This window comes from Anolis carolinensis, chromosome 1 (genome assembly GCF_035594765.1).
Source record: "Anolis carolinensis isolate JA03-04 chromosome 1, rAnoCar3.1.pri, whole genome shotgun sequence".
NCBI lineage: Eukaryota > Metazoa > Chordata > Lepidosauria > Squamata > Dactyloidae > Anolis > Anolis carolinensis.
The window spans coordinates 154947586-154966834 of NC_085841.1; the positions used below are offsets into that span (position 1 = coordinate 154947586).

Consider the following 19249-nt stretch of genomic DNA (forward strand, 5'->3'; position numbering starts at 1 on the left):
CTCTGAATAATTAATGGGTATTGTTACTCCTAAATACTTAATTTTGCTTCTAATCTTAACCTTAAATTGATCCATTATTTTCTCTTTGACCTTTCCCTCCAGGTTTATTGTCATTACTTCCATTTTCTTCCAATTAATTATTAGACCTGTTATTTTTCCAAACTCTTTTAAATGTAGGCTTATCTGGTCTAGTGCCCTATCTGGATTCCTAACTGTCAAAAGTGTATCATCCGCAAATAAACCAATTTTAATTTTGTTGTTCACTCCCATTCCCTCTATCTCCTTATCTTTCCTGATCACAGAGGCTAGTAATTCCATAACTAAAATAAATAGTATTAGGGAAAGAGAACAACCCTTCCTTACTCCTTGTTTAATACTAAAAAATTCAGTACCCGAATCATTAATTATAACTTTAGCCCTGTTTTATGAATATATTTGTTCTATTATATGTTGGAAACCCTCTCCAAAGCTGTATTTTTTAATCAAAGATTTTAATACTGTCCAACCCACTGTATCAAAGGCTTTATATATATCCAATACAATAATGCCTACCTGAGCTTTCTCGTTTTTGGCAGTCTCTATAATATTTATTACTCTATGGACTAAATCAGACATTTGTCTTCCCTTAACAAATCCACATTGGTTAGGGTGAATATAATCCTCGACAAAAAAAATTTAATCTATTTGCCAAACTAGCAGTGAAAATTTTTGTAGTTTGGTTAATTAGAGCAATAGGGCGATAAGAGTCTAATATTAATTTATCCTTACCAGGTTTCGGTATCAGTATTATCCTGGTATATTTCCATGAATTTAGTATGGGTTTTCCCCTCTATATTTCATTGAACAAGCTCTGTAATTTAGGTACTAGAAATTCTAGATAAATTTTATACATTTCAGCTGGAATACCATCTTTCATAGAATCATAGAATCGTAGAGTTGGAAGAGACCTCATGGGCCATCCAGTCCAACCCCCTGCTAAGAAGCGACTCCCTGCTTGACGACTTACCCTTCCTTAATTTGTTTATTGTGCCTTTAATTTCCTCTTGTGTTATAGATGCCTCCATTTCCTTACTGTGTCTTTCGCTTAATTTCTTGCCTAAATTTTGTTCCAGATATTTGTCCAGTTTGGCTATATCCAGTTCTTTACTTTTATACATATTAGAATAAAAATCCTGTATTGCTTTGATTTTATCTACCATTCTGGCACATAAGATACCATTACTATCCTTGATACTTCCAATCTCCCTTCTTTCTCTTTTTGTCTGTGCTATTTTTGCCAGCAGTTTTGAGCTTTTATTATTATATTCGAAATAATATCTATTTGTATACATCATGTCTTTTTTAACTTTTTCTATATCTTTAGCCTCCAACTCTTTCTTTAATCTATTAATATTATTTATAATCTTCAGATCCTTTGTTAACAAGTACATTGATTCAAGTTTTTTTTATTTCACCTGACAGTTGGTTCTCATGTTCCCTTTCCTGTTTCTTTAGTATATCTGAATATTTACTAAACAATCATCTTAAGCTTTCATTGCATCCCAAAGCAACTCACATGAAGCGGGTTCCCTTTCATTCAACTCCCAAATTTCTGCCCATTCTCTTAAAATATTTTCCCTTATACATTTTTTTGTTAATAATATTTATATCCATCCACATTCTCTTTAAGGGCTCGTGGTCAGTTTGATATTCTAATACCATATTCACATCTCGATGTTCACTTATAGAATTTAAATTTACATTGACTTCTTTAAGATATTTTGCTAGGGGTGGTGTTATGAATATATAATCAATTCTAGTAAATACTTTGTGCACTGCTGAATAATATGTATATAGCTTTTCATTCCCTTTCATTATTCTCAGTACATCCTTTAAGTTGTAATTATTAATCAACTGAACAAAACCATGTCTCGCTTGTAAATCCCCTCTCTTTTGTGATGATGAGTCCAGTTCCTGGTTAAATGTTGTGTTAAAATCCCCTCCCACTATCATATTGTCTGTTTGTACTTTTCTAATCCTTTTGTCAGCCCCTCTAAAAAATCCTCTTGGCCAGAGTTTGGAGCATAGATATTCACTAGCAGATAATCCTCATTATTTACTGTACCCTTGTTAAAAACTCAGGCTCTCAGTGCTTTGTGACAAGATATTTGAAACTGGGTGGGCAGGTCTTCCCAGCACATCTTGAATTTTGTGTGCTGGCTTTGTATTGTTGCATTCATCACAAGGCCAAGTGGAAGTGTGGTAATAAACTATAGTAAATAAATCAGTTGCCTTTGAGAGTTAGGAAAGTGATTGGAACAGCTTCAGACCAAGGTCTTCTACTTCTTTACCTGAAGAATTCACCTTCTAAAGCAAAGCTTGTGTTAGGTAACATTTTTGGAAGGAGGAATTGCATTACTTTTTTAAAGGACCCTGTCCAACAAAGTCTGTAAGTCCTTTGTTCCCATTTTCCTACCATTTTTGTTCATAATTTGGGAAAGTTATTATTATTTTTGACCTTAGCTCCCCAGACCCCAGTGACCATACTGATTGGGGTATTCTGGCAGCTGTAACTTTTCTGACCTCCCCACAAGTCCTTGGGTTTTTCTCTTCTGTATAGAAAGCACACCACGTTGCATTACCCCCTTGCACTAATGAAACCAAGAAACACTCCTCCACCCTAATTGTAATAGATATTATCTTCAGCCATCATTGATGTCTTCATGATTGATGACCAGGCAGGCCAGCAAAAAGTTGTAACTTGTCCTTCAATGGAATTACATGGCACCCCTTTCCATCCCAAACTTGTTCCCTATATTGTCAGCATGTAAGAATCTGATTAAGAGGCTTTCACGTTTCTGTTTCCAAATGAATATTAGTTGAGATTGGACTCTAGGTTTCTGCACATTTTTCAGCAGCAGTGGTGCTAAATATTTGATGTTTTGTTCTAAAGCTAAGATCACATAATACAAGAAGTTTAATGGCAACATCAGCATAGGAGACTAATGGTTTAAATTACATGCTGGTTATAAAATTTTGAGTCCAATAAACAGCATCACTGAAAAGACGGCTTACTAATATGACGCCCCTGAAGAAAGTTCAGGGAAGATATGACAGTTAACATTTTGCTACATATTTTTGATTTGAGAATGGGACAGATGGTGGCTTTGGGTCAATGAATTAATTAGATTTTAGTTCTTCACAAACAATAAACATAGGTTCTACTGTACAAGAAGCAAGCTACTCCGTTTTAATGTGCATTTTCCTCCTGGTGATGAATACTAGTCCTCTCTCAAAGCCAACTTGTCCTCACGTTTTGCACTAGAGTGCCTTTCTCTGAGCATGCCTTGTGTTTTTTTAACCTTCCCACTTTCAATGAGTTCTATAGCTCTTACTTTTTTCTTTCTGTGCTCAGAAACTTGGGAGTGGATAAATTATAGTGTGATCAACCTTAAGTAGTGCAACTATTTGAAGACTGACACAAAGAAATGAGGGACTGCTGTCCCCAGCTGGCCTTATAAATGTCTGTACAAATTCTCAACAACTAGTTTGTACTGACTTTTTATTTTAAAAAGCACCTGTTTGCTATTCCCTTCATTCAGCTGCTTACAGAATCCAGAATCGTTATGACTCAGAACCAATTTTCATGGAAATAATATGTTAGGAAAGATCACTGGATTTTGAGAAAGAGTAGCATCCGTGTTGCCTATTCATTAATGTAGTGTTTTAGCTGAGATGTTGTTTGTATTATTTGTTTAACAACCCCTCCTCTTCCTTCTCATGCCTGAAATCTTTCCTACGTTTATAGAACTGTTTGTTAAACCTCATTCTCAGATTGTTTAGCAAGATCCATAGAGTGATGTTCCCTCCAATTCCCAAAAATTAATGCAAAAACAGTAATTAACAAAAGTTTGCAGCGCAAGAGTCCCAAACTGATTAGTATACCTCCCAATGCTTCCTCATTCATGAATATAGCCTTGTTTATGCAGTGCGGTAGAACACATAGAAAATAAAATACAATGCCTTTATCTGTTGACTCAATATCCACAGTTTCACTTACTTACACTCCCAAAATCATTCCCGCTCCACACCACAGTGTTTGTGGATTTCCCTTAAACCGATCAGTGCTAGTCTATGCTATCCTTCTGGCCCAAGTATAGTCAAAATATGATGATGATGATGATGATGATGATGATGATGATGATGATGATGATGATGATTCTTGTATCCTGCCACCATCTCCCCAAAGGTACTCGGGATGGCTTAAACATGGCACAGCTGTTAGGATTTCTGGGAGTTGAAGGCCAAAACATCTGAGGACCCACAGGTTAAGAACCACTGCTCTATATCAAGGCCTACTTGGTTTTTCTTCATGATTTGTTTAACAAGAGCAATAGCATAATCACTTTACCTGCCTATATTTGGCTGTTGAACAACTTCGTAGTTTTAGCTGTATTTTTTGCTATTGGTCTAGCCCTTTTAAAAAATTAAAAGTAGTCAAAGAGCAACTCTTTGGAAATAAGTCATGCAGTTGATTACTCTTTCAGTAATAAGTAACCATGATGGTGGTAGTGTGTATACCCAAAAAGTAATAAATAGGAAGTCTCTGAATTGTCCATTCATCGACTCCCCATGCTTTGAAGATGTTCTAGGCTGCAAGGTGTCAATTTTTCATAAAAGGCCTTGCTTGCATTCTTACACAAGCCATAACTTGAAACCACATGTTTTATTCTCCCCAAAGCAAGTAAGCTTATGAGGTGTAAGATCCGCTTTCACAGCAAAAGGCGAGGCCAAGGCCGGACCTCCCATTTGCTATTCCTAATGGAATATTGAAACACTGGCTCCCAGCGGTGAGCACTGAAGAAGGCCGACCTTGGTGTTTGTATACAGAGTGGCAGAAACAAGAAGCAAATCTGGTTGCATAAACACTGGCTGTGCTATTTACTCCCTACGGTGGGTCATCAGGGCCAGTTGCTGCCTCCATTTTCAATTTGAAAGCGACTTTCTACACAGCAGGAACGTTCTGAGAATTAAAGATGGCGTGGAAGGCCTGGAAGAGCTTCCTGTTATTACTGCTGGCTTTGCAGCTCAAAAGGCAGAAGAACTTGAGCCTTTCTTCCAAAGAGCAGGCAGGATAAATAAAATGTTGCACATGAAAAGCCACTAACTGCATTTTTCTTTCATTTCTTCTAACAGTGCTGTGGTTCTGGATGGGAAGATTTATGCCACCGGTGGGATTGTTAGTAGTGAAGGACCTGCCCTTGGAAACATGGAAGCCTATGACCCCAAGACGAACACATGGACGCTTTTGCCCAATATGCCATGTCCTGTGTTCCGACATGGCTGCGTAGTAATTAAAAAGTACATTCAGAGCGGATGATGCCAACCAACACTTGCAATAGCAGACTCTCTGCGTCTTGCCCAGTGGAGGCAAGAACACGAAACTGTCCTGGAGAGAAACGTCAAGGAGGTGCAACTGACAAACGTCTTGCCTAAACTACAAATAATCTCTACATTGAATGTAGAAAATCTTCCTCACCTTTGGGTGAACCAGGAGCGGAGTGCTCCACCATATGTGCGAGTGTGGCTTAACACAAGTGTGCCACTAGATGTCATAGTGGCGCTAGTTACAGAAATAGGTTTTCGGTCTACCCAGGTGCAATAGCATTTCCCGTATATTGTTTTAACTAGGGGGCGAAACAGATCCCGTGTTATCACTCCTCAAGAGCAAGTCAAACTCTTAAATTTAACTTTGTCAATTTAGGCTGTGTGGCTACACATTAAGCATTGGGCGATCCGAAATGAAGGTCAAAGTGTCCTTACCACTTTGATTGCAACATGTTTGTTTTTAACCCTTTTCAATACCAATGACTGAGAGAGAACTTCTGCAACAGACTGCATAGATCCAAGTCAGTCTTCCACCCGAGAACACGTTTATTACAGCTCCTTAGGGCAGAGCTAATATAAGATAGAAGTGTGTCTGTCTGTCTACTAGCATTCCATGTCCTTTTAATGAAAAGGTTTTCTGAAGTTGTATGCCAATGTGAATGTGTGGTCGTGAGGAGGGCTTGTTTCTGCCTTTCTACTGTTTTTCTACTGTATGGGTAAAATGACAACTACGTTTCTGTAAAGCAAGAGGCATCTAGGAGCTTTTATTAAACTTTTATTTATCTATTCAAAGTTTAGAATGAAAATTCTGTGTTGGATTTCCATATTTTGAGCCAGTTATTTAAGGCAATGCCTTGTGGGGGACGGGAGGTGAGATCACCACTGAGTGATAGTCCACTACCCAGGATATATGCCACTGTCTATATTTTTGTCAAGATTAATCTTTTAAAAATCCTATTTTTTCAAACCCTACTGCTCTGCCGCTTCCCTTTCCCAAGTGTAAGAGGAAGTCTTAAGGAAATGGTCCCTCCTCAAGAGGTTTCAGCAGCTGCTTTTCTAAGAATAGATGCTTTTACAGCTCCTCAGTACACAAGTTTAACAACAATAATTGAAAATGTATCAGGTTCTATCCTGCTTTACAGAGAAGAAGCGACGGGGAAAAGGATATTGTGTAGAATTGTAAAGTATATTCACAGCAGGGCTATATTTTTGTATGTATATTAAAATATTGTATATTCAGAGAAGCATTGTGATGTGAACATTTCTTTACAAATGTGTAAATGGAGCAGATCAGAAGGGACAACAGGATTACAACGGTAATGACAAACACCTCTGAGGATTAACCCTGAGCTACTGAGTGATCGCTGGTTTTCATTGCAGCAGCAGAACCAAGTGGAAATACCTGTCTTCACAGAACGTCATCATGGCCATTAGAAAGACATCTTAATCCATCTGAAGTGCTGCATGCCAGATCCAGGGGAGACAGAAGGCAATCCTAGTTTCTCTATATAAAGTCTTAGCCAGAATTTCACATACAGAAGTCATTTTTTAGGAAACTAGAGATTTAATGGAGCTAGTTATTGTAACGCTCCACAGAGTTGCTGCCAAAACCAATATTCCTTTGGTGAGACCTAGGACGCTCACTGCTCAAAAAAAAGCATCATTTGGTAATTCCTGTTGTACCAGGACACTGGCTGGCACTGACACAGGCAAGGAAACTCACAATACGATGGCACCTAAACACAACAAGGGCAAGGTACTCTTTCTTTGCAGGAACACTTCCATGACTGGTGTACCCTTTGCTCCCAGTGTTACTCCTGTGTGCAATAGATGCGACGCCAGTCCCAGCCCATCTCTTCCAAGGAAGTTTGCTTAGAATCACAGCCCTACTCTGGCTTTTAAGGAGCCAGTGAACAGCAGCCAATGGCTAGTTGATTTTGATACCAAATACATTTTCTTTTTAAATTGGAAATTTTTGGATAAACACATCACAGATGGCTGGCCAATCAAATCATTTTGTAAAGACTAAATTTATACAAAGCAGAGGTTGATCTAAAATTTGTATCTTGCCATATTTCAAAAGAACTACATCTAATAGGCTGGAATCTCGATGACTAGTTGACTCTCTCAAGGGCAGCCATGTTCAAACTTACATTATACAATTTGGTCTCAGCCTTCGCAAGAAAAAAATATGTGAAATATTTTCCGCAAACATGGTACAAATGTGATCCCAAAAGATCGGCACACAAGTTCCTCACTGCCCGGGGCAGGTTGAATTTTTTAGCATTGTTGTGGGTCTGCCTCCAAAGGAGATGCTAGCTTGGGAGCATTGTTAAGCATTCAACAGCTCCAAAATTATCCTCTTTCTTCTTTTCTTACATTGGAGCAAAACTGGCTATTTCTGTGAATACTAAATACACAGGGTTTTCTGTAATGATATTGTATATATGCTTACTGTTAAGTTCTTGTTAAATAAATCTATTTCTAGATCTAGATCCAGCATTAATTGGATTTTTTTTTTAAAAAAAAGCAAAAACAACACTTGTGCTTCTTAGCCAGGCTACCTTCAAGCCATGGATGTAAAAGTCTGCAATTCTTGAAAATTAATCCATTCCGCCATTCTTGAACAAATTGGTCACTTTTCTCACCAACTAATGCATTTTTCTTTTTGTTTGCTTCAGGAAGATTTCATTTGTATAGTCAAGAATTGTATTACATTAATATCTTCATACACGAGTCTTCCAAGACTACAAATTCAAGAATTCGGTAAAATACTTTCATATCTCTAAAGGTATTCTGAAATTGTTAAAGCACTTATTGTGTGGAAAACAACTGTTCAGCTAAATACAATAGCCCTGAGAGCACATACTCTTGAACATACAGACGGCTTTCTGTGTGGAATATTCATAGTATGATTAGGTCTACTTTACAAAGAAAAAATGCAAGTTTTATCTTCGAACTGACACTGCAATCATTCATTTTTTGCTTGTTTTCATGTTGCTGTCCAAGCTAAAGAGCAGGAAGTGACTATTGCTTTACAAATTTAATCCCTCAAAGAATCCAGGGTGAGTTGAAGGAGCTGCCAACCTTATTAACACCGGAGAAGAGGTCTTATTCAGCATAAGTCAGTACTACTTGGTAAGATGAGTAAGACAAAGAGACGGTATTTTGGTTTTGCTTGTAAGTGCAAATTATTCTAGATTTCCTTTGGGAAATTGGTGGGAAGCGTGTGATAAATGAATCATACACAAATATCCACTAAAAGATACAGAAGCAATCTCTCCTTAAAAGCTTTTAGAAATTCTAAACATAGGTAGGCTCATCCTTTCACCTTTTGTTGACACTACCCTTTACTTCACTAGGGAAATTGCACGCTACTCTTTAAAAGGTTGCTTGAACAATGTTCACAGAGTCTGCATAAATGTTGTCTGACTGTTGCCTGTCATCTGGTATACAACCTTGACTGTTAAAATGCCAATTGTCTTGGTAGGCTGCTTTACCAATAGATCTTCAACAGCACTGGTGTCATCAGATAAGACAAATATGTGAACAATCCATATGACTAGTCCACCCCAGCTAAAACATGGCACAGGGCTGGATCCAAAATTCCCAGCAATGTTTGCCTTGCAGGTATACAATATTTAAGTTTACCGCTCTGAGTCCCCTTCGGGATGAGAAGGGCAGGGTATAAATACAGTAAATAAATAATAATTCAGAAACAGAGTTGTCCGCTGAATAAAAAAATTGATTTCTGTCCAATAATCATCAGAACTTAGTCAATTTTTAGCAATATCTGACTGTAGAAAATAGCACAAGGAATCATATGCACAATTGTGTCTCCTCACCTGCGGGAAAGTTCTTTATCCAGAGGAGACTGGTTCTACCTACCTTCTCTTTGCAGCATCCTGGAAGGGAATTTGCCAGAAAGAAATCATCACTCCTCTAGGCATTGGATCAAAAAACATTCCAGCAGTGGAAGGATGCAGCCCAGAATATCTATTATATATTTATTAATTAGACCAGTGGTTCTCAACCTTTGGTCCTCCCAGTATTTTGGACTTCAGCTTCCTCAGTTCCTAACAGCTGGTAAACTGGCTGTGACTTCTGGAGCTGAAGTTCAAAGCACCTGGAGGACCAAAGGTTGAGAACTACTGAATTAGACCACAGTCCTTTTGGGAAGAAGGCAGAATTCCCCTCCTACAGGCCTGGCACAGAGTATAATTCAGTTAAACCTTAACTTACATTTTTCTCACATCAACACAAGCAAGAATTGAGGCGGCTGAAACTAAATTCCACTAGCACAATTTTATTCAAAAACAACTTCATGCACATTGGTCTCCAAAATGTTACGGGATACTAAGTAGAACAAAGGGGGAATGTGCATTTTTCCCATGTACAAGATCCCTGTAATTTAACATTCCATTTTCACCTGATTCTCTCTGTTTTGCTATTTGTGTATGCTCAGTAAGGAATTCCCCGAGGCTACCTCTGTTTACCCAGACCTTTCTGGGAAGACACATAGCTACAATCATGTCCCATTCTTACACGAGAGGCATCCACAATGTCTTTGTATAACCCTAAGGGAAATAGCACTAGTGATGAATAGCACTAATAACTGTGGCCATCTATTGCAAGCAGATCCCACTGCCAGAGGAAGAGGCAGACAGCTGACTTGTGCCTCCACTTAGGTCTAGCAATTTCTTTGATCTTTAAGGTGGTCTTGGAGTCAAAGTACTGTTCTATAAGATGGATGGCAGGGAAGAAGCCTGTCCCAAAGGAGGCATCAAGGACATCAACCTCTCTGTATAAATCATCCAGTCAGCAATGTTTTCTACTCAGCCAGGACTGAATAGGATCTTGGCCCCATCTATATGAGTTATTTGTGTCTAAAAGAGACTAGTATAAATTAATGGGTTTGATCTAAAGAAAATTAATCAAAATTAGTTCCACTGATCCAATGGAAATTACAATTAGTCATAATGATATCTGCACACCAATTTTAGTGTAATCTAAAAGCAACTAACTTGTTTGGAATCCAATCTGAAAGGACTATATCAAGAACACATTTGAAATTTCACTTTTAATCATTTCACTTTATAAGTACTCCCTTATATTTTAAAGATTTCTCTTTTCATCCTGTGGAAAGGATTACCTGTTAATTTGATGAATTACTATATCCTATTAGAAATTCTGTTAAATGCATCAGTATAGGTTAAAACTTTGTCTATCCAGTGTTAAGAATGGTAAGAAGTACAGTACAGTCTCACTTATCCAACATTCGCTTATCCAACATTCTGGATTATCCAACGCAGTCTGCCTTTTAGTAGTCAATGTTTTTGTAGTCACTGTTTTCAAAACATTGTGATATTTTGGTACTAAATTCGTAAATACAGTAATTACTATGTAGTATTACTGCGTATTGAACTACTTTTTCTGTCAAATTCGTTGTTAAACATGATGTTTTGGTGCTTAACTTGTAAAATCATAACCTAATTTGATGTTTAATAGGCTTTTCCTTAATTCCTCATTATCCAACATATTCGCTTATCCAACATTCTGCCGGCCCGTTTATGTTGGATAAGTGAGACTACTGTAACACAGTATTAAAGCCCACATCTTGAGAGGTCATGTGCCAATGTATGTTATATATTAACCAGACACTTCAGCTTGGGCTGTCAGTGATTTATTACACATACTATATATCCAGCACAACACACATGCTGTCCTAGCTCCTGGGAGCTCTTTTTTTTTTTCTTTCTTGTGTCAGCAACTGTAGTCTTGTAGCAACCATATACGGAGGACGTTCAGGTATAAGAGTGTGCTCCATGTTTACAGGGGGCCAGATTCTTTGCATACAGCGTCGTTGCTACAAATGAACCACAGACCAACATTTCATCTCCAATTTCTGCACTTCCATACATCAGAGTTTTCTTTATAAAGGATTAGTGTATATTAGACTTGTGCATTCGTATAGAATCACTATCCATTTCTGTTTGTTTCATCTGTAAGGCTCCGTTTTAGTTTTCAAACGCCTCTCCTGAAAATGGGCTCCTTTCCAAATGAGCTTTCTTCCTTCCAAATGTCAAATATGCTCCACACACCACACACAGCCTAGTGCCCACCCCTATTACTTCATTTCTGCTTTAACTGGCAGCAATGGGGACAAATTCTCTTCCTCTTCCCATCATTATTGGCAATGGCATGGTTTGTCCTTATATCCTTCATTACGACCTGAATTAAAAGCATCAGAATTACTTAGGATACCACTAATTCTGAGATGTTTTCTCCTCCATCTGCAGAAGAGTACTGAGGTTAAAGACTGGGCTTAAGATACCACTAATTCTGAGATGTTTTCCTCTCCATCTGAAGAAGAGTACTGAAGTTAAAGATTTGGCTTAAAATACCAGTATTTCTCAAATGCTTTCCCCTCCATCTGCAGAGTGGGCAAAACAAGGCAGGCAGCAGGCGAGGCTGAAGGCATTCTTTACTCCTATGGGCCAGGCTTAGAGATAAATAAATAGCACACAGCAATGCTCAGCATCCTGCATAAGCAGTGCCATGTGGGCCGAAAAGCAGGCAACCAAACGGTTACTGTTCAAATTTTCTTTCGTTTTGCGGTTATTTTTGTACTGGAGGGGGATTTACTGTATCGTGCCACCCGAATGAAGCAAACGGCACAAACGGTGTACATCACTAGTGTATATACCAGGCATTAGCCAAGTGCTGAAGGGGCCGCTGCCGCCTGCTTCCTCCCTTCTCCATCTCTGAGAAGGCCTACCTTCCATGACAAGATGTGTCTTTTTTCCTTCCTTCTCCATCCCTTCCCCCTCCCCCTCATACATATATCACCTTTCTTTCCCAGTGACATCACAGAGAGGTACCTCACTTAGTAACAGTCTTTGTGATACAAACTGACATACTTTGACTTATAGAGAGAGAATATTCTACCGGCTAAAGCACAACAGCCTGGATCCATAACAGCAACAAGATTAATTTTGCAAGACAGAGGAGGCACAGGAGCTGTGTATCTCAAACAACGGCTTCCAGCTATGTATCCAACTCCTTCTAAAAGTAAAGGAGGTTTCAAAATGAGTTTATTGGGAAAGGTGAAAGAAGGAAGGGGGACCCATCAAAAATCCCATTAAGTGAATCTAAGTCTTTGGGCATTTCTTAAAAAATGATCTGGTTTTTGCCCATTTAATACTTCCCACCAGCTGAAATTAAGGGATGCAGACATGAATTATGCTGCCTAACAATTTAACCACAAAGCAATAAAAGTGTAAATATTAGTGGGAATTAAAACGCAAAAAGTATTAAGAAACTCAGGATTTTTACTTGTCATCTTTATTCAAGTATTTCACAGCAGTTATATTACAAATTACAGTAAAATGTTCCAAAATATCCAGAATTTCCAAAACAAAAAATTAAATAATTTACGTAGCTAACGCAAAATGAAGTAAAAAAAAAAGAAAAGAAAAATCATGAAACACAATTCTGGATACAAATGATAGAATCCAAAACGTATCATAGCTGAGGAAGTAAGCTTACATAATCAAAAGGGAGACACATGGATGAAACCAAACAACAAGACGTCCCCATTGCCTAGTAAACCAACATACAATATAGAAAAGAAGCAGGGATGAGCTCAGGTTCAAGGCTATGTTGAGTTTTTACATGAAAAGGGGAGAGTAATGGTGAGCAGCAACAGGGCCTGCAATTCAAAATATCAAAACAAAACCAGGAATGACCTTCCAATTTAAAAAGAAATGAAAAAAAAGGACAAGAAGACAGAGCATTCGCAAAGAAAGAAAGAAAAAAAAACAGAAAGACCCCCATAATCCTATAATAAATAAGTTGGCATATGAGAAAACTCAAGTAACAATACCAAGGACACAAAACATAAATTAATCACAGGTGAAATTCAAGCTTGCAAACACAATTTAACTCCACAGCGGTGGTCACCTTAGAGCAGTTCCATTATTAGCCCCACAGAAATTTAACCTCCATTTTTGACCCTCGGAAAAGGCCTTGTCCTGGAGTTCATTGGTAATATTCATAACAAGAAACAGGAATTGATTTGTACAGGTTATTGCCAATTTTATGTGGCAAAAATAATAATAACAATAATAATAACAACAAAAAATACAGAGAGTAAACAACTTGACAACAGGAAGAGATTAACAGGTTTAACTCTACAACCACTAAGCTATTAGTAAAAAAAAGCGATACATGTTTTAGCATGGTTCTGGAGCCAAAAGAATGAATATATCGTTTTATTCATGTTGCCCACTAACACATTTATATAAGCTAATTTATCTGAAATCCTATAACATTTGAGGCAGCTCCTCACGTTCTCTTTCAACATTCAGAAACGACTAAGTTTTTTTTCCTCCTTAGCTGACCACTCAGAAAGCATTTTCAATGCCGGACTTGAATTTCAGATACTCTTCAAATTAGTTAACAACTATATTTAAAGGATTCAGATTTGTACAAATTTAAGCAACTCGTTAAAAATGTATGCAGTTTTTTTTCTTTTCACAAGTGCTGCTGCTACTTGAACAAAAGAAGCTCTGAACTATAACATTTTTTAAAAAATGCTGCAAGAACCTGAGACTTGCAAAAAACTGTTTTACCAGAAACTTGCTACAAAAAATCTGCTACATTTCATTTCATCAAATCTCAAAGTTGTGTAACAATCCCCATCTACATACAAAATGCGAATGGATTTTACAGCAAAATATCCCGAAAAGAGGGGTAGGTGAGAAAATGGTAATAAATATCAACAAAAGAAAAGAGACATCCCCACAGTCAAATTTCTAAAAAGGACAAATTGCTAGTTTAAAATATGCTTTTGTTTTAATCGCACTTTCCCACCGAAAAATACAGCATTTCTACAGGAGTTGTGTTTAGGAGAGTCTGACGAAATGCATACTAGAAATTAACTAATGAAGTGGCATTTGGGGGCAGGCCTGTAGAGGTCTGGCCAGAAGAAGGCTTGGACATAAAATCTAAAAGGGTTGGGAGGAGAGAGAAAAAGGACATTGAATCACTGCAGTAGCTGAGGTGCAGCAATGGATCATTACTACAAGCTACATGCCTAGTACCTTAGCGTTAGCATGTAAACGGGAGTGAAACGGATTGCAGCTTTCTGTAAACAATGGTGGTAACTAAATTTCAAAAAGCTGAGGTAGCCAGGTATCTCTGCAGTAGTCTGAGAACTGCTTTTGCCCACGAAACAGAAACAAGCTGAGTTGCATACGTGGGAAAAGACCTGCAGCTTCCCATCACACTATAAGCAGACACTATTGTCACATGATGCTAACACAAGGAGCTACCTATCCACCTGACCATCTACATTGTTGACCTAAAGGACCCTCAGAAGCTGCCAAATATCGATTCCAAAAGAGAATCCCGTTACCTTATTTACCAAAAGGAGGAGCTTGAGAACTAAGGTCACATCCTTCGGCCCCAAGAAAACAATCTTTACAGGACATCCCAAAATAAACAAAATGAAAGGCCATTAAATTATCTTCTGATGAATACTGCACAAGATGGACCGTACTGAATAAGTGGGGTCGAATTCATACAAACACTGACAAAATAATTTTTTTGAGGACAAAGCTGGCTCTTTTGACATTTCCAAAAATTATCATAGTTCAGAAAGAAACCTGTTTTTAAGAACTCTGAAGGAATACAATGGGAAAATGGAAATAAAAACAAAAACAAAACACAACTACAGCCACCTTAAATATCCACCGTAAAATCTGTTTGATGAAAACTTATATACTTGTGGAATAAACACATTTTTACCATTCTGAGATAACATTGTAAATTCCTTAATTTAGCTTTCTGGAGAGCAACATATACATGTTAAAACATAATACTGGCTGCCGTTCGACAACATGGGAACCTGAAACTGTTCTTTGGGAACACAGGCTTTTGAAAATAACTTTCTAATTCTGTCATTGGCTACAATCCCAACCACTTTCATAGCCTTCTCCTCCTCCTCTTCCTCTTCCTCCTCTGACTAAAAAGGCACATTGAAGGCAGCTCCGGAGAGCCTCATCTTCACATTATTGTATACCAAAAGTAATTCAATTCAACCACAATTCTTCACTGCCAGCTTTAAAAACAGGCTTCTGTCCATTACCTCAAAGAATAAAGTAAAAAGGGAAAAATATTTATTTTTTGAACTTGCCCACTTACAAAACCATCCGTTGGATCTGCTCTATCCAGTCTGTGGGTGTTTGTTAGCCTGCTCCGTTTTGCCTGAAGCTTCTCCTAAGATAATGCGTGTAGACAGCAGAAATGAGAGCAGGTTCTGTAGCACCAAAAATCTCCAAGTGTGGCATTATATTCTTTATTTATATTGATACAAATATTATGAAGTTCCGTTTGGTTCTTGTAGGCTGGCTGGTTTCAGGTACCTGAGACAATAGCACCAAATTCATAACAGAAAATGAGACAAAGAGCGAGCGCGTTGAGACCAAGGCTCTTGCACATACTTGGTGCAACTGGAAATTGAATGGCTCAGAAGACTGCTCTCCCGTAAGCAGCTTATGATAAGATACACCTGCACACCTTGGAGAGTTCACAGGAATGTTTCAAACATATAAACTGTTCTTTCCATCTCCTAGAAGTAGACAGGACAGGATATTATTTATCACCACATAGCAACATGACAAACAGAAAGTGTTAAAAACAAAAATACCACCACTGCTATGTTCTAAGACACAGATTCCACTGGCCGGCACACATTTTAGTTGGTGCCTCAAATGTAAGACCTGTTTCTAGGTGTATCTGATCTGATGATTCCAAAAATGGTCCCAGTTTTCCCCCATCAGCTCTAGATTTTGAGATACAGAATATATGCCACATACAGCCACCATTTGCTCACCAACAGAAAATCATGATAACCACATCTACAAAACTAGAGTGATGTGGTCTATCAAATGAATTAGTGCCCCAAATAACCCAGAAATGAGCTGTGTTCTCTTTGCAACAGAAATTATGACAGTTCCAGCTACAAACCAACTGAACTTTAATTTCAGTCAATTGAGGCTTCAGAAATAAATTTGGGATGCCTAAATTTAACTTTGCTGATTTAATAGTATCATACTATTTTGGACTAATTCCAAGTAGAGTAGATCTATTGAATCAATGGGATTTACTGAGTGTTGCTTTACCACGCAGCAATTGATTGAACAACTATAACCCTAACTGAGATTTAGAATTGTATTTAGACCTTTTTGCTCTATTTCTTTAATCCTTCCTATGAACCACCTCCCATTTATGTTTGGAGAGAAAAGGAAGGATGTAAATCATATTATCACTTCTTCGTAGCAGTTCTAACCATCAACAGCTTGATAAACTTCAAAGAGTATTTTGGCAGTTATTTGTTAATTTATTTTGTATTCCGTCATTCCAAGTGTTAAAACAATCAATCATAACACATAGATGCTAAAACGAGTACTGTAATACAAAACAATAAAATACAGTGCCAAAAATTGCAATAAATAATAAAAATGGATGCTTAAAATGAAACATGGAGTATCAATAAAAATTGTTTATAGGTCAAAGACAGAAAGTCATCCGCGAAAGGATAAACTATCCTTTTCTTGCCAAAGGCCTCCATCATCTGGGAATAGCCATCAAGACAGGCCTAAAGGAACAGTTGCTGAAGAACTATATTACAAAGAGCACATACGTGTTAAACTTACCTCTACAAGCCGTGTCTTGTCATAATCTTTACGATGCTGGTAGATGCACTGATTGAGGAGTGAGTACAGCCTCTCAAGCTGGTCAACGGTCAGGTTATCGCTTTTCTTAACCAACAAATCTAGCAAATTCTATAAGCAGAAATTGACATAAACTCAGGATGAAGTGTGAAGGAAATCTAATTCACACACTGCTTCCAAACAGCAAATGGGATACAGTAGTTAAAAGCCAATGTAGCGGTAAACTTTATTTGCAACCTTTACTACTAAGCAGAATATGGATTTGGGATCTTTTGCTGGAGAGCTTGCAACAAATATCTATGTATATCAGTATCATGTAGATTTTGCACTGATGTGGAAGGTATTTTTCACTTAGCAAATACTATCACTTTGCATATGAAATCAAATGCATTCATATGAGGGAGGAAGGAGTTTTTCAGAACCTTATTTGGAATATCTGCTAGTATTCAGAGGTGAAACATTTATAGTTCACAAAAGCAGATCTAGAAACTCAAAAGCTTTTGGGAGTAGGGGGCACTAGCAGCCCAAATCCACTGCAATTCTGCTACCAATTTTTTGTTTTACATTTGCCCTCATTTTGGAAGGTATGCTAAATATGCATCAAACATCATAGAGTAAATGAAACCATTTCAAAACAAGGTCAACAGTCATGTTCTCTTTGTCCAAATTATGGTGTCTTACAATAAAAATGCCATGTGACATAATTGTTATCAGAAAATCTATTTCTAAAATGCAAATCAGACTATGAAGAATACACAAGACTACTGACCGAATGTAACAGAACTAAATACCCTTTAGATTCCTAACTCAGGCTGGACTGCTTTTCCCTCTGTGGAGTGTGGAAGGGCAGGGCAGAAATGAATATTCAGATAACAAAATATCTTTAACTCTGATCTACAACACTAGGGTAGTCATAATTTAGTTCAATTTTTACTTAGCAAAATCAGTTTTAAAGACAGACCTCAAACATGAATTTCAGTTTTATAGAATTCAAAACTACTTGGGGAGGACAAACGACAAGAAATGAAACAATACATTATTTTTCAGGTTTGATACCTTATTTCCTACAAACTTACCATTAATCTGCCATGGTCAACAATAACGGGGGGCACATGATCCTGTTCTTCTGGAACCTGTGCCAAAGCAACTTTGCGAGCTTTCTTATTTTTCAATGTACCTGCAAATTAGGAAGCAAATATCAGCACACTGGGCTCAATTAAACCAGCCATATAATTCCAAGTTGTCTAAGAATGATTCTCAAAATCACAAATACCTTCTCTGAGGAGAACTGAACTAAACACATCACTGATAAAACACAAATGCAATTTCAAAATTTCTAAAAGAAACATCCATGCTTGAAAAAAGTGATTATAGTATGCATGGTTGGATCAAAATGTAAGGGCAGGTGAGAAACTATAAATGTAAACTATATTTCAGAGGGAAAAACTGGCAAAAAAGCTTCTGGGTATTCCTAGTCTTAAAAAAACTAAGACATTCATGGAATTGCTATAAATCAGCAGGCAACTTGAAAGTATTGCATACACAAAATGGGCCTACATTAAAGGGGATTCCTTGCCCTCCATCCCCCCAAAATGTCCTACACAAAGGGGGTTGAATGTTCCCCCTAAATACTGTGAGATGTACTGCAATGAGGATACCACCTCCACCCGCCAAATGAGGTGGATGCATTTGACAGCAAAGAACTTTGATAACTATGTAACACAATTTTTGTTCCTGGGTTATAAATGTCAATTCCTAATTGGTTCTATCATAAAAATATGGAAAAAGTTTATTAAACTGCAAAAACTTTGTTTCTGCGGGACATCCGGCAGCATGTTTTGTTATAGTTTTTCAATGAATATCTCATCAAGTCTCAACCAATTTAACATAGTTTGTGACAGCCACAAAAGCGAAGTGTCTGGAATGTAACAACTACTTTCAAAGTAGTTGTTATACCGCACAATTAAACAGGAATAACACTTTCAAACCAGGAACATAATTTTTTTTCAAATTTTATTACATAGTGGAAAGTGTAATAAATGTAAATAACTTTTCTCAACTGATTTAGGAAGACACTGCAGCAAATATTTGTGTTATTCACCCCCACTTTCATCACCCTTCCTGTCTAACCATCATCTTTGTCA

At 37.6% G+C, this 19249-nt stretch overlaps 2 protein-coding genes across 3 annotated transcripts in view; one reads left to right on the forward strand and one right to left on the reverse strand.

The window, feature by feature from the left end:
• The window catches only part of klhl29 (kelch like family member 29), a 543161-nt gene extending 535299 nt beyond the window's left edge, over positions 1 to 7862 (forward strand). The window contains exon 14 of the mRNA XM_008117088.3: positions 5176 to 7862. Within this exon, the coding sequence (XP_008115295.1) occupies positions 5176 to 5359 (184 nt within the window). The 3' untranslated portion in view covers positions 5360 to 7862. The remainder of the gene's footprint in view (positions 1 to 5175) is intronic.
• Positions 7863 to 12689: 4827 nt separating this feature from the next.
• atad2b (ATPase family AAA domain containing 2B) overlaps positions 12690 to 19249 on the reverse strand; it is a 93599-nt gene continuing 87039 nt past the window's right edge. For both annotated transcript variants that reach the window (XM_062969112.1, XM_062969110.1), the window contains exons 26-28: positions 18182 to 18282; positions 17088 to 17216; positions 12690 to 16000 (exon numbers count right to left, since the gene is read on the reverse strand). In XM_062969112.1, the coding sequence (XP_062825182.1) occupies positions 15959 to 16000; positions 17088 to 17216; positions 18182 to 18282 (272 nt within the window). In that variant the 3' untranslated portion in view covers positions 12690 to 15958. The remainder of the gene's footprint in view (positions 16001 to 17087; positions 17217 to 18181; positions 18283 to 19249) is intronic.